This window comes from Salvia hispanica, chromosome 2 (assembly GCF_029641045.1).
Source record: "Salvia hispanica isolate PSC_SH4W2 chromosome 2, Shi_PSC_v1, whole genome shotgun sequence".
Classification (NCBI taxonomy): Eukaryota; Viridiplantae; Streptophyta; class Magnoliopsida; order Lamiales; family Lamiaceae; genus Salvia; species Salvia hispanica.
In genome coordinates this window covers 53,876,223-53,892,133 of record NC_142693.1, presented here as the reverse complement: position 1 = coordinate 53,892,133, position 15,911 = coordinate 53,876,223, and the positions used below count along the sequence as shown (strand labels likewise).

The following is a 15,911-nucleotide window of genomic DNA, read 5'->3' as shown; positions in this document are numbered from 1 at the left end:
ACAGAGTGTGATTCTAAGAAGAGAATTAAGAATTCTAAAAGGTCTGTAAATGTTTATAGTTGAATATATAAATGTTTATAGTTGAATATATAAGTAAGTATGTACTCCCTCCGTTTCTTCATAGTTGAGTCATTTTACCATTTCGGGAAGTTTGTTCACAGTTGAGTCGTTTCCTTATATGGTAATTTTTTCCTCTCTCTTACTTTACTCTCTCTACTTTATTCACTTTATACTTTATTCTCTCTACTTTTTCCTCTCTCTTACTTTTTTATCTATTTATTTAACACACCCAACATTCATTTCTAAAACTCCGTGCTGAAAAGTTCCGCCTCAACTATGAAGAAACGGAGGGATTATTTGTTAGAGACTAATCAAACATGTCTCATTCCAAAAGATTAGTATGCTACGAGATTGAGAGTGCCCATTTAGTCTCTAAACCTCACACCAATTGTTCTCACAATTGATGTGGGACACCGAGTTTGTAACAATCAACCATCCTAAGGCCAACGTCCTCGTTGGTCGTGATTGCTTCTTTGTCTGACCACCACTCCGAGTTGGCACCAAACTGGTTGTGATGGAGGCTCCATTTCTATATCCAAGTTCTCATTTCCATAACACCAAACACACATTAAAAATGAAAAGGAAATTGGGACAACAAATTTGATACAAGCAAGAGATGACTAAAGATGTCCATCCGTTTCAGGCGAAAACATCACAACATCGGATAATACAGATTCAAGCTATACTAATCTCAATGACACTACCATTGTCATAATCCAACTGTGATACAGAACCAAATGAATCTGCAGCCAGACTCTTGTCCTCGTATACTAAGTGAGATGGATGCTCCGGAATCTTCAAATCATCTACACAACCTTCCAACATCTCCAACACAGTGTTCATTAGTGGACGATTATCTGGATTCATTTGTATGCACCATAGACCAACTATTGTCATCTTCTCAAGAACACTCTTTCCAATCACATTGTCATCATCAATATTGTTGTTCTCTGCTTCTCCAATTACAATCCCCTTGCCTTTGTTAATACAATCATATATCCAATCTGGGAAATACTTGGTTGAATCATCTTTGTTTCCCCTCAACTCTTTGTTTACGCCCGCCATCTCCATCAACAACATTCCAAAACTATATACATCGGCCTTGTGAGACACTAGGCCAATGCTTCTATTGATGAGTTCTGGAGCAACATAGCCTATAGTGCCTCTTGCAGCAGTCATCAACACTGTGTCCTTTTCTACCGAGCATAACTTTGCTAGCCCGAAATCTGACACCTTGGGAACAAACTTGTCATCAAGAAGTATATTGTGAGGCTCGATATCAAAATGCAAGATCTTGATATCACAACCACAATGCAAATACTGAATCCCTCGAGCCACTCCAACTGCAATCTTGAATTTCATATCCCAATCCAATAAAGATGCTTTTTCTGGGTTGAATATGTACTTTTCAAGAGAGCCATTTGGCATGAAATTGAGAATGAGGACACGCTTTGATCTCTCTGCACAATATCCAACAAGTTGGACAACGTTGACATAATGGATCCTCCCAATTGTTCCAATGTCATTGATGAAATCTTTGTCATTTATTTTGGTTTTTCCTAAGAGCTTGACTGTTACGTAATGGCCACTTTGAAGCTTTCCTTTGTAAACAGAGCAGAAACCACCTTCGCCTAGTTTTTCTCGGAAATTTCTAGTCATCTTCTTTATGTCTGAGTAGGAGTACCTGATAGGGGATAGATTGTTGTCACTTTGTAGGAAGCTCTCTATTTCCTCATACGCAGACCAATGCCTTCTTCGGAATTTATAAATCAGGAACCCCATTGCACAGAGAAACCCCACAACGAATCTTACTCCCAAGCTAACAACTGTCACATATGAAAGATAATACGGTTATTTAAAATGTACTGTCTTTGGGAGCTCTTCGATGAATTGAGCTCCAGGGAGCCAAACTGCATTTCCACACACATTATAATAGCAAAATATGTTTGCAAACAGAGTTAAAAAAAATTCCAATAACACAATAATTGAGACAGAAGGTGTGTAAGAAGTCATTACAAGGTGTTGTTTGAGTCCAAAAACAGGCCCCAAGTGCGATGATGATCATGATTTTTAGAGGAATGATTACCCCACCAAAAACAACAGCTGGAAATTTTCAATACAAAGTTAATTACTGCCAACATACAAATCTCTAATGCAAATCAGTTACATGTTAATAGTGCAGCACAAAATTAATAACTCACCAAGTATGAGCATTAAAATCAGGAGACAGCCTCCACTTGGACCTAAATGAGAAATACAAGAAAGTAGTTGAGAAGTATAAATGTATATCTCACCACTTGTTTCTTTTCTTCTTATGATTGTTCGATCGCCATGCTTATTCCTATCTAGAGATTGTGTCATTCTTCTATGTCTTCTTTACAGTGCCAAGATTGCAGTGTATCTCATGATTATCCATCTTACACTATTATATTGTCTAACAGACTGAACGTCATCTTACCTTTATATAGGTGATCGGAAAGAGTCCAGGATGTAACCTGCAAATCCAGCAGCACGGAAAGGTATCAACAATAGAAATGAAATCCTAGAGTTGTAAAGCAATGATCTTACCCCATTTATAATCTAGTTGCGAATGACCGCAATCAACTAGGCCATCTGAAATTGGATAACAATCCCAATTTCTTCCTTTGCAGTAGCTACACATAAAACTGAACCAAGGCAGATCAAATCCATATAGCAGAGACTGATATATTTCTAAGAGCGATACATTATTCAAATTTTGAGAACAGCTAGATGTTATCAGTATAGAAACTATTGTACACATGTTGTCAATATCGTTGGGATTCAAGTGCCCAACCTTTATGTATGTGTATTTGGTAGATTTCTCACAATCAGTAAGTTGGGTAAAGAGGGAAGAGTTATGCAACGGATGATCGCATCTCACCAAATAAATAAGCTGATTAAAATAATCCAAGTAATAATAAAATGTAGGCAAAAAGCTATTCTTTGGAGAATATGAAGGAAGAGAACATATGTTGGTGTTTGTGGAAATATAAGAGAGCATGATGTAGAAGTTTTGGTAATCGATTTCTTTGACATAATATTTCTGGGAGTTGCGATAAACTACGGTGACGTTGTTTTCGCATACTAACTCGTAGCCAGGGCCGCGACAGGTGTTGAGGCGGAAAGGGTAGCTAATATTGCGAACGAGACCACATGAAGAAGGGGGACACTTTGCATAACAAGTTTGAAAGGAGTGAGCTGAGAGAATCGAGAGGGATGAGTAGATGAGGAAGAGGAGGTTTTGAGTGATCATTTTTCTGGGATTCATATTTTTCCTACACAAAGTTGTCATTTTATAAGGAAACATCTATGACTAAGTCTTCTCTTCTTTCTTTGTCACAATCACAAATCTTATTCAAAATGTACACTAATTATTAGGGAGGGATAAGATTGACTAGTTAGTCTCAAGTCTTCTCTTCTATAAATATGGCCATGAAAATATTTCCACAACAACCAACCCACTATATTCAAAATTAAGTGGGATTTTTTCAAAATAAATTAATAGATTAATTTGTATATTTAAATTTTTTGTGTGTGTTACTTTCATTTACCTCAATAAAATGTATATTTGTCTATTTTCCTTGGACAATAAAAGATTAGTTTGTATACTTGAGTCGTTTCTTTTTTGCACTTTTTTTTGTAAAAATGATAATAATAAATAGTTAGAGTGAATATTTGATTATTTTTATAAAATGAGTACAAAAAAGGAACAACTCAATTACCTTGGGACAGATAACAGTACTACTATTTAATATTACTATAAGACACAAAAGGTTCATCCAAGTCTTTTTTCTTTTTGTAGGAATTAAGCTCAATTTTTAGATCTCCCTGCTTACAGAAAGAGACCTTCACCACTTCGATGTTCCTAACGAGACTTAGGATTCCATATCATAAGAAATATCAAAATTAGATCCCCACAATACACAACATGAGAAAGAGAAAGAGAGATGCATACGTTTTCAAATGCCATTTACTTGAATAAAGTGAATTGTTTGATAGAGATGTATTTTCAGACTGTATTTATAAAGGCATTTGAGAAAAATTTTCCCAATTAATGCTCAAAATCCGACAAATTTTATTTAATTTTTCTTACTGTTTTACTTGTGACTCAAAACCATGGATTGGATGTTAAGATGATAAAAGCTAGCCTCTCTCGTAAACAAAGTCAAATGATTCTCTTTGCATAGAGAGGCGATCTTATTTTTTATCCCAAATTTTGAATTTTAATTAATGGTGAGAGTAAAATTAATTGTAACTTAGTTTTATACTAAGCTTTGTTTTATAAGGTGAAACTCTTTAATGCAGTTTACATCATTCTTTGTCGTATGTCGGTTGTTGCACTGTAGTTGTCACGACGATCTTTGTCGTTAGTTTATCGCTAAAAACAAACTGTTAATCTTATGTTATATTCTGTATTTGTTAAAATAATAATACTGATTTAAATTAAACTAAGATTGTATTTTTTATGGTAAAACTCTAATTGACAACTATATTTGTCGTCTATCAGTCGTTGCACAATAATTATCACATGATCTTTGTCGTCGGTTGACATTTGTCGGATATTCAATAAACACGAGTACTTTTGAAATTAAATACGAAATTTATTATTTGGAGATAGAATAACTCTGTAATTTATAACGATCTTTGTCGTTTGTTGGCCGTTGAACTACACTGTCTGTGATAATGATATTTGTCGTTTGTGATAATTGAATTTATTATTTGTCATTAAAGTCACAATACTTTTTATTGTTAGTTGGCGTCAAACAATCATGGTAACAACGATCTTTGTCGATCGTATGGCTTTGATATAAAATTAAGGCAAAACACATTCTGAAGTCCTTATACTTTAATCAAAATGTTCATTAGGTCCTCGTACAATTTTTTCATTTTAATAGGTCCTTATACCTTTCTCATAAATTTCATCACATCCTCGTACAATTTGTTCGTTTTAGTAGGTCCTTATACTTTGATTATAACTTTTATTAGGTCCTTATACAATTTTTTATTTTAAGATATTCTTTTACTTTTATCTTAGATAATAATTTATATTTAATTAAATTTAATGAATCTTTTAATTTTATTATTTAATTATCTTATGATTATAAATATTCAGGGAAGCGTATCTTTCAATATAAATATAAATAATCAATTGAAAATTCGGATAGTTATTCTAAAAAAAATCGATTTTAATCTTCAATCATCACGGTTAATCTTTTTATTATTTTCTACAACTTATTGAGATTATTGGATAACAAGATGATATTATCTTTATGGATTATGCTAAGTTAAATAATGGAATATTAAAAAGTTCATTAAGTTTAATTAAATTTAGATTATTATTCAAGATAAATGTAAAAATGACCTTAAAATAAATGATTGTACAAGGATCTAATGAAAGTTATGATAAAAGTATAAGGACCTACTAAAACGAAAAATTGTACGAGGACCTGATAAAAATATTGTGAAAAGTATAAGGACCTATTAAAATGAAAAAATTGTACAAGAACCTAATGAACATTTTGATTAATATATAAGGACCTAAATATGTATTTTACCTAAAATTAAAATCAATGTCATAACCCATGTCATAATTAATTTCACTCTCACCATTCATTAAAATTCACAATAAGATCTCTGCCGCTCTATGCAAAGAGAATCATTTAACTTTGGTTATAAGTGGGATCCCATATCATAGTTCCTACATAAAAAAATTATGAAAATAAACATAATAACTATGCTAAGAATGAGGGATCCCATTCTGATATCATCCTACAACACAATTTTATGAAAATAAACAGTATATGGCTTCTTCTTCTTTTTTTTTTTTTTTTAAGAGGGCATGATTGATCTTGAATGCACTGATCCTCCTCATCCCATTCCATTTCCAGAATCTGCAAAAATAAGATCCCAAAATAAGCAACATGAGATCAGAGATGTATACGATTTCAAACACTTTTTCATTATATTTCCCCTTTATTTTAATAATTATATATTAAAATCCTTTATTGAAATGAAGATAATAATTTTTATGCATTTTAGAAAATAAAAAACAAGAATAAATTGATACCATGGCAACGCAGAATCCTGTTTAAAAGAAACAACACACTGCTTTTCCACTCCACTCTTCTCATCATTTAACCACACCGGAAACTCCACCATTTCCTCGTTGAACGGAGAGCTCACAATATCCTCCTCAAGGCATCTCCACGCTTTCTTAGGCGCTTGAGGTGGCGATTCTCTCTCTCTCATGATTGTTTGCTTGAGAAGGCTGTGGATGTAAGCCCTTGATATATAGGGCTCCTCTACGTCATCATTTTCCTCTTTTTTTGAGTATGATCTCTTCATTTGATCTCTCTTGATTACGGATAGCTACATTGACATGAACCAGAAATTGAAATAAGACAGGTGAAATTTTTTTATGAAATAATAATAATAATAATAATAATAATAATAATAATAATAATAATGCTATTATTTTATAAAAATATTTGATTATATATAGTTTTCCTCATAACTAAAATAATTAAGAATGAGGGAATGAAACTAACAAAAGGAAGCTTCTCATATAGAGGCATATATAGGGGAGAGGACACCATCGATCTTGAAGCATTGGTCCTCGTCATGCCATTCCATTTGTGGAATATGCAAAATAAGATCCTAAAATGAAAATACACATGAGTGTGTGTGTGTGTTTATGATACGAGGTGAACTCGTATCGGAAAATAAGGTGGTTCTGCCACCGAGATGAAGTATTCCGTCGCGGAGGATTGCTCCGTCGAAGTTACGATAATCACATGCCAACGATTTGGCGGTGGAAGAAACTTGCAGAAAAATAAAGAAGAAAAGATAAAAGAACGATAAAAAGATAAATTGATTTGATATTTCTTCAATGAATAATTCAAAAGATAACAGAGGCTCCTATTTATACTAGGAATAACCTAACTTAATGATCAAGAAATAGATATTCTAATTATATAAGAAAGATATGGAAAATCACTATACTACTCCATTCGTCCCCGATTAAGAGTCACTTTTTGACCGGACACGGGTTTTAAGAAATGTAAAGAAAAGTTGGTTAGAAAAAGTTAGTGGAATGTGTGACCTACTTTTTTTATATTGGTTTTATAATAAAATGTGAGTGAAATGAGTTAGTGGAATGTGGGACCTACTTACCATTTATGGTAAAAATGAAGTGTGACTCTTAATTGGGGACGGACCGAAATGGAAAAGTGTGGCTCTTAATCGGGACGGAGGGAGTAATTAATAAAGATATGGGGATATTAGGAATATGCTCGTATCAACTCCCCATGGTTAAAATTCACCTTGCCCTCAAGGTGAACCACGACAGAACTAGGACACACCAAATAACGTATCCTCTTGGGTCAAACACGCAAATCTGCCTCTGCCGCCTCTTTTTTTTATATTTCCATCGGATGAAAGATTGTACTCTTCTCTCCAGTTGAAAAATGGCTCTTCCTATCATTTCTTTTCTCTCTCTCATCTTCCAGTTGGGGCATAACTGTCTCAAGCTCTTGCTTCACGCTCCCAGAACTTCTGTTCACTTTCACCGTCTTCATGTTAGAAGGTCGCTGATTAATTCTTGCAACATGACCATCATTTGGATTTGCTTCGTCATTAGAACTTACGTCCTCAAACTTGTGAAATTCCTCCTTAGCTATTCTCGTGCCGAGAGAAGAATTCACACCCTCTGATATCTCCATTGTTATTGAACGACTAGTATCGGGTCGCCCGACTGAGAGATCAAAGCTGGTGGGAGTGGGTAATCGTCTAACAATTCACCCTCATCTCCATTGATACCGGGGCTGCATGGAGGAGCTGCCGGGGGCAGATTCAAGAACGCGACAGCAGCTGCAGAGGGCAGAGGGGCGTCTGTGCGGCAAAGGCTCCTCGCAGCGTGTGGATCGCCCGGCGGCTGTCCGTATGGATCGCCTAAGAGACGTTCATTTGCATCCATCCGTGACACCAATTGCTCGATATCTGCGGTCAAGCGCTCAAGCTGTGAAACCAAGCCAGCCATCGATAGGTTCGGTTCCAACTCCTGCAGCACCGGATCACACGGCATGCCGAGAGGCTCCGTATGGCCGACATCGTTGGTCGTTGAATGATCTTGCCAATCTGGGGGATCGAGAGGTTGCCGATATAACGACAATGGCTGGTAGTAGTCGATGGTCGGTAGGCCCGATTGTATTTGATGTGGCTGGGTCTGGTATGGCGGCTGGAACTGTGATGTGGTGCGGGATTCGAGTGGTGGTAGGTTGTTCTGGTAGGGCTGCGTTCATGGGTAGTGTGGAGTAGCTCTCATTGCAGCACCAGAATAGTGCGAATGATTATATGAGGGGTCCGGATCCGGTTGCGGCCGTACTGGAGGTCGAAGTACTTCAATGAACCGATCCGTGTTGTCAAGCCGAATCTCGGGATTTGAGACAGCTGCCATATCTGGATAGGAGTACCCAAATTGCACGTCTTGTCTCTAGGGGTACCAACACGATGTGGGGCTCGGCATGGGCAGTGGCAAGGAGAACTGTCTGACGAATTGGTGATGATGGTAGTCGGTGTGGATGAATGACATGATGGCGGAAATACGGGGGAAGAGATCCAATGGAAGCACCAGTTGATACGAGGTGAACTCGTATCGGGGAATAAGGTGGTTCTGCCACCGAGATGAAGTATTCCGTCGCGGAGGATTGCTCCGTCGAAGTTACGATAATCACACGCCAACGGTTTGGCGGTGGAAGAAACTTGCAGAAAAAATAAAGAAGAAAAGATAAAAGAACAATAAAAAGATAAATTGATTTGATATTTCTTCAATGAATAATTCAAAAGACAACAGAGGCTCCTATTTATACTAGGAATAACCTAAATTAATGATCAAGAAATAGATATTCTAATTATATAAGAAAGATATAGAAAATCACCGTACTAATTAATAAAGATATGGGGATATTAGGAATATGCTCGTATCAGTTTATAAAATATTTTGTTGTCACAACTACATATGTAGAGATAATTGAACTGATATATAAGTTTCACTAGTTAATATATTATCGGATGATTTTGAGATAAAATCCTTACCTTCTCCATCTTTTGAGACTCATTACGCTCGCGAAGCTGGACTAGCCGCATGCCTTGTAATCGTTGTGCGATCATAAGGTTGCTTCGATTTTCGATGTTCGGGTAGACTTCTCCCTCAGTTGCTCTCGTGAGATTTCTAGCCCTTCTTACAACATCTTCCTCCTATAATAAAAAAAAATAAAAGTACCAAAATTCTGTGAGAAAATATATAGTACTTTATTTATGTAGAAGATAACCATTTCCAGAAATTAAGATGAAATTAACCAGATTTATTTCAAGTATAAAATCACCATTCTATACAAATTTATTAAAAATAATATTATACAAATAAATTAGAAATTCTAGTGATACGCTAAAATTAAAATACACATAAGTGTGTGAGTGTGTGTGTGTGAGAGAGAGAGAGAGAGGCGCATACATTTTCACTGGAAATGGATCCTGATGCCATTTCCTTGAAGAAAGTGAGCTATTTGAGAGAGAAGAGGCAGAGAAGAATGAAGATAGCAGTTGAGACAGAGAGAGATGAGTGAAATGTGTGTGAGTTGAGAGGCTATTTATAGATGGCATTTGCCAAAAATAATAGTAATATTTAATTATGATGGAAAAAGCATCTCTTATAATAAAATGTCAAACGATTCTCTTTCGAAAAAGACAGGGATCTTATTTATTTCAGATTTTATTATTTGGTGAAATGTAACTAATTATGACCTAAAGAGTCAAAACGATTCTCTTTGCAGAGTACTATTAAATTTATTATTTGGTGAAAGTGTAATTAAATATGACCAAAATATAAACAAAACTTTTTTTTACATGGTGAAGCTCTTATTATGTAGCTTACGATATTTGTCGTATGTAAGTCGTTGCGCTGTAGTTATCGCGACGATCTTTGTTGTTAGTTTATTGTTAAAACCAAACCGTTAATCTAACGTTATATTCTTTATTGGGTAAAATAACAATACGTATTTAAATTAAACTACCTTTTTTGTGGCGAACTCTTATTTTCGTAATTTACAACTATATTTATCATCAGTCGGTCGTTGCACAGTAATTATCACTATGATCTTTGTCGTTAGTTGACATTTGTCAAATATTCAATAAACACGGGTACCTTTTAAAATTAAATGTGAAATTTAATATTTGGTAATAGAATAATTCTACAACTTGCAATGATCTTTGTCGTCTTTTGGTTGTTGAACACTATATTGTTTGTGGCAATGATCTTTATCGTTAGTTGACAATCATATTTATTATTTGTCGATAAAGTTACAACAATCTTTGTCGTTAGTTGGTAGTTAACAATTATTGCCTCAACGATCTTTATTACTTGTCGTTAAAATCAATTTTACATTAAACTTAAAAATATAATGTTAAATTGATTTTTTTATGAAACTGTACATTAGATATAAAGTTAATATAATTTTTCATGGTAAAACTCATTTATATAACTTTTATTTAGCTGATAAAATATTTCTTTTCTACTCCATCCGTCCCATGTTAGGAGTCCCAGTTGAGTTCGGCACGAGTTTTAAGAAATGTAAACGAAAGTTGGTGAAAAAAGATATTGGAACGTGGGTCCTACTTTTTTATATTAATTTTATAATAAAAAGTGAGTGAAACGAAGGAAGTATATACTAAGTTCAGCCATCACAGTTGTAAATAAAAAATCATTTCTAATTAGTTTAGGAGTATCTGAAATTGAACATAATAGAAATTGGATTAGCAAAAAAATGAAAACCAAAATAAAATAAGCTCAATTGATATTTTAATTACTTTTCTTCTTCTAGATTAATGTAAGAATGACTGATTAAATCCGATTTATTTAATTTCTTTTTCCCAATCTAATTTGAAACATCTACTAATGAAATACTTTATTTGTCACTTCCTTAATATTTCCTTTCATATTAATATGTAAAGAGTCATATTTTCATTCTTCACTTAGCGATTCCATATATGATATATTCATTCAAAAATGTTAGTAATATTTTAGTATATATGAATCAGCCTTTCCCATGTAGAATGATTTTGTTCTTATATCATGTGTAGATTCCTCACAAATTACTTTTAACAGAAAAAATCCCAAAAAGAAAATGGTTGTAACTATACGTAGGTGTAAAAATAATTTGGTTGTAACCATAAGTTGGTGTATAATTAAGTGGGAGAAAGAGTCAACCAAAATAAAAGATGGTATAAAAAAAATTAAATTATATTTACAACCATTTACAATTAATGATGAGGAAGAAATGGCCAAAATTCAAAAACAAAAATGGCATGAAAAATTAAATTATTATTACAACTTTTTTCTATTAATGATACGAGGAAGAAAAAAGTCAAAATCCCAAAACTTAAATAGCATGAAAAATTAAATACAGTTACAATTTTTTGCAATTAGCGATATGAGGAAGAAAAGAGCCAGAATCCAAAATAGAAATGACATGAATAATTATACTACAGTTACAACTTTTTGAAATAAAAGACATGAGTGTATGAAAGGAAAAATTTTGCGGAAATTAAGAGAATACAATATAAATAGTATCTTTTTATGAAAAAATATTATATATTATCTAAAGAGTCCGCGTAACCGTATATATATTTTAGAACTATGCTTTAATTATATATTTTATTTAATTTCAAAAAAATTATAATATATTTTGAAATAAAAGTTCTTCCATAACTAACATTACATAAATAACATTAGACAATTAAAAATTAAGGTTATGAAAGAAAAATAAAGAAAACATAACAGATAAAAAATTAGGAAAGAAAACAAAAGGGAAATAAATCAAAATAAGAAAAAGTAAAGAGAACAAAAGGTGGGTTTTATCGAAAAAGTAAGAGATCGAAAAAAGAAAACTATAGTACTATTATCAAAGTCGTTGACTCTTTTCAAATAAATGTATTTTTGCTATGGTTTTTACATCCAAAGTACAGATTATTACTCATGATCTTTATTAGTCTAGCATAATCATCACACATTTTATTATTAACAAAATATTATTCAAGTTTTTATGCTAAGTTATAAAGAATCAAAATATATTTATCTCCTTAAAATTTCCCTTCTCACACTCATATCATTAACTGCAAAAAATTATAACTGTAATTAATTTTTCATATTATTTTTATTTTGGCATTTAGACTCTTTTCTTCCTCATATTGTTAATTGCAAAAAGTTATAACTGGAGTATAATTTAATTTTTCATGCTATTCTTATTTTGGGATTTTAGCCTTTTTTTTTCCTCATATCATTAATTACATAAAGTTATAACTATAATTTAATTATTTATGCTATTTATTTTTGGATTTTGGCTTTTTTCTTTCGCACATCATTAATTGCAAAAGGTTGTAATTTTAATTTAATTTTTCTTGTCATTTTTGTTTTGGGATTTTGGCTTCAAATCATTAATTGCAAAAAGTGGTAAATGTAATTTAATTATTCTTGCCATTTTTATTTTGGGACTTTTTCAACATACCATTAATTGCAAAAATTTGTAAATCTAATTTAATATTTCATTCTATTATTATTTTGGGACTTTGACATTTTCTTCCTCTTAATTGTCCATCAATCTTTATACGAGAATATCTACACATGAGATAATAACAATGAGAAATTAATGTAGATAGAAGTGTTCTTTTTTTAACATAAAAAGTCATAACTCTATATAGTAGTATATTTTCATAAAAAAATATATTTTATATTGTATTCTCATAATTTTAGCAAAATATCCTCTCTCACACTCATATTATTAATTGCAAAACCCTTGTAGTTATGTAATTAAAATTTGCATGTCATTTTTATTTTGAGATTTTAGCTCTTTCTTTTAATTTATTGTATACAACTTGATTATCTACACATGAGATAAATAATGAGTTAACTACGTTCTATTCTATGTCCACAATTTGAAGTTTCACTTCAACTAAAATCTGAATTAGAAGAAATATAAAGAAAAGTAGACAAAAAATATTAGTGCAACAACCAACAAACGACAAAGATAATTGTAAGTTGCAGAACAAGAGTCCCGTGTTTATTTTAATCGGAATATTCTTTCACCAAATATTCGGTTTAATATTAAATTTGAAAGACACGTATATCTAATCAATATTATGCAACAGTAAACGAACAAAAAAGATCGTTGTGACAGTTGTTGTTCAACGGCCAACAGGTCGTTGTGACATTCATTGTTCGAAGTTCTATTAACGACAAAGATCATCGTGACATTTATTATTCACCAACAAATCCTAAATCAACTATCAAGCACGACAAAGACTGTTTTCACAGTTATTGTTTAACGACCAACTAACGAAAAAGATTATTGTGATATTCTTTTACCTAATAATAAGTATGACATTTAATTAGTCTATAATAAATACCACTGTTAACTAATGACAGAGATAGTTGTCCTAGTTTTTAGTTACCATTCAACGAGCAACAAACGACAAAAATCATTTTAATAATTATTGGTCAACGATCAACAGATCGTTCTAACAGTTATCAACATTAAAATAATAACATTAATTTTTAGGAAATTAAGTCAGATTCATTCCTTTACCAAACGGCGAATATAAAATTAAATTAACTAATAGTCCATAATAATAAACTAACGATCGTCATGACAATATCTGCTCAACGCCCAACAGACGACAAAGATAGTTGTAATTAGTCACTCAAAATACGAGTTTCACCATTAGAAAAGGGGCTAGTCCAAATATAGGGTCGTTGCAATTAGTTAGTTAGATTTCTGCATTAAAAGAAACAAGCTTAGTGTAAATTCAGGTCCTAATTAATTGATTACACACTCACCAAATAATAAATGTAAAATTAAATTTCAAAATCTGAGATGAAAATAAAATCTCTCTCTCCAAGAGAATCGTTTGACTTTGTGTATAAGGCTTGGTTTTATCATCTCACCATGTGACCATGCAATCCATTGTTGAGTCACAAGTTTTTTCAAGCATAAAGAGAAACACTTAGGTTTCATGCCTTATTTTGAGTACTGCAAAAATAAATTCTTAGGGCAAAGACCATCTATAAATAGCGACCTCTATTTTCACCATCTCACTCATCTCTCTCACTCTCTCCTTAGCTTCATTCTCTCTTAAACTCTCTGTTTCTTCAAGCAAATAGCCATGGCATCAACATCGAACACCAATGTAAACGTATGCATCTCTCTCTCTCTCTCTAGCTCTCTCATGATGTTTATTTTGGGATCTGATTTTGCAGATTCCGCACATGGAATGGAAATGGGATGAACAATACCGATGCTTTAGGGTCAATGGTGTCCTCTTCCCCGTGCCTCTAAATCAGAGGCTTCCATTTGTTAGTTTAATTCAGTCATTCTTAGCTTATTTATAATATTTATTTTCATGGTTATAACATCGAAGAAGCAAAGGTATATGTAAGCAGAGAGATCTAGCTTCCTGCGGGAAATAGACATGAGATTCGATGTGTTCGAAGTTTTGTGTCTCATTTTCAGTCCCTAGATTTTTAATTTCTCGTGTGTTGGTATAATTTTTAGGGTTTCACAAGGATTTTTTATGTATTTTCCTTTTTTCAATTATTAATTAATTGATGTATGATTAATTAATCCTTAGTTAGTGTATACATTCTTATCATGTTATTTTTAATATACATAAGGCCGTTATAATTAGTAGTATTTAGTAAAAATAATGCAAGTCATTATGATTTACAGGTCATATACCTATCTTGCCATTAATAATGTTTATACCTAAAATAACAACATCAGATCTGGCTGTTTAATTATCACATAAAATTTTTATTCAATTAAATTTTACTTTTGTGGAAATGATTGTTAGCTTCTACATAAACAAAATTGTATATATAATATAACTAATATTTTTTCTTACATTTACTCATATTTTTATATTACAGGAAGATGTTACAAGAAAGGAACGAACTCTTAGAAGAGCAACAAGAATGGAAAGTAAGTTGTATACTTGTCGAGTGTTTTACTGTGCAGCTATGTGCAAAAATGTGTTGGTAATGAAAGAGGTATATATATCTATACATAATTACGAATACAAAATATTTTTGTGCTTAAATACAAGTATTCTAACATAGCTTTGCTTCTATCATTATAGGTTAGCATAGAAAACTATATCTTCTATGTTTTAACTCCTTTTGAGAAGGACGGGAAGAGGAAGATAATGGCGAAGGAAACTGATCACCAACAAATCGGGGAGCTCTCTCCCGTTGTGGGAGAAGTTTACCCGAACATTGACAACAAAAGCAACTTTCCGATCGCACAACGATCAGAAGGCACTTGGCAAGTCCAGCTTCGCGAGCGAACTGGGTCGCAGAAGATGGAGAAGGTAATGGATCGCACAACATATTTTAAATTTATAATAATAAAAAATTTGTTTTAGAAAAATGAAAAAGAAAAAACCTGCACAAAACGGCACAATTTTTATACTGCACGAGTTGCTATGATTTTCTTCACAATGGAGGATCCTTCTCCCAAGGATTCTATCTTAAAATCAATTGATAATAAATTAATGCATGAAATTTATATATTAGTTCAGTTTGCTATTTCATTTTCCTAATAAATTAAAATATTATTTTTCAATTTCAGTTTTATATGCACCAAAGCGTCCGAAAAACTATGAGGTCGATGAATGAGGTGGCTACATTCATCTTATACAACGCAATTTACTAAAATTTGGTGAGTTATTTTCAAATGCTCTTATTTTAAAAAAATTATTGTTTTTATACATACATTCTAACA

General features: G+C 32.6%; 1 protein-coding gene across 2 annotated transcripts; it reads right to left on the bottom strand.

Moving 5' to 3' along the window:
• Positions 1 to 659: 659 nt before the first annotated feature.
• LOC125202669 (rust resistance kinase Lr10-like) lies at positions 660 to 2,718 on the bottom strand. Of its 2 annotated transcripts, XM_048101118.2 has the most exons (5): positions 2,629 to 2,718; positions 2,519 to 2,555; positions 2,262 to 2,303; positions 2,077 to 2,163; positions 660 to 1,886 (listed from the first exon to the last, which is right to left on the bottom strand). In XM_048101118.2, exons 3-5 carry the CDS (start codon positions 2,272 to 2,274, stop codon positions 736 to 738), a joined length of 1,251 nt encoding a protein of 416 aa, XP_047957075.1. In that variant the 5' UTR covers positions 2,275 to 2,303; positions 2,519 to 2,555; positions 2,629 to 2,718; the 3' UTR covers positions 660 to 735. The 2 variants fall into 2 exon arrangements, with proteins under 2 accessions (XP_047957075.1, XP_088920484.1); XM_089064358.1 differs by lacking the exon at positions 2,629 to 2,718 and having other exon boundaries at positions 2,262 to 2,591.
• Between the last annotated feature and the right edge of the window lie 13,193 nt (positions 2,719 to 15,911).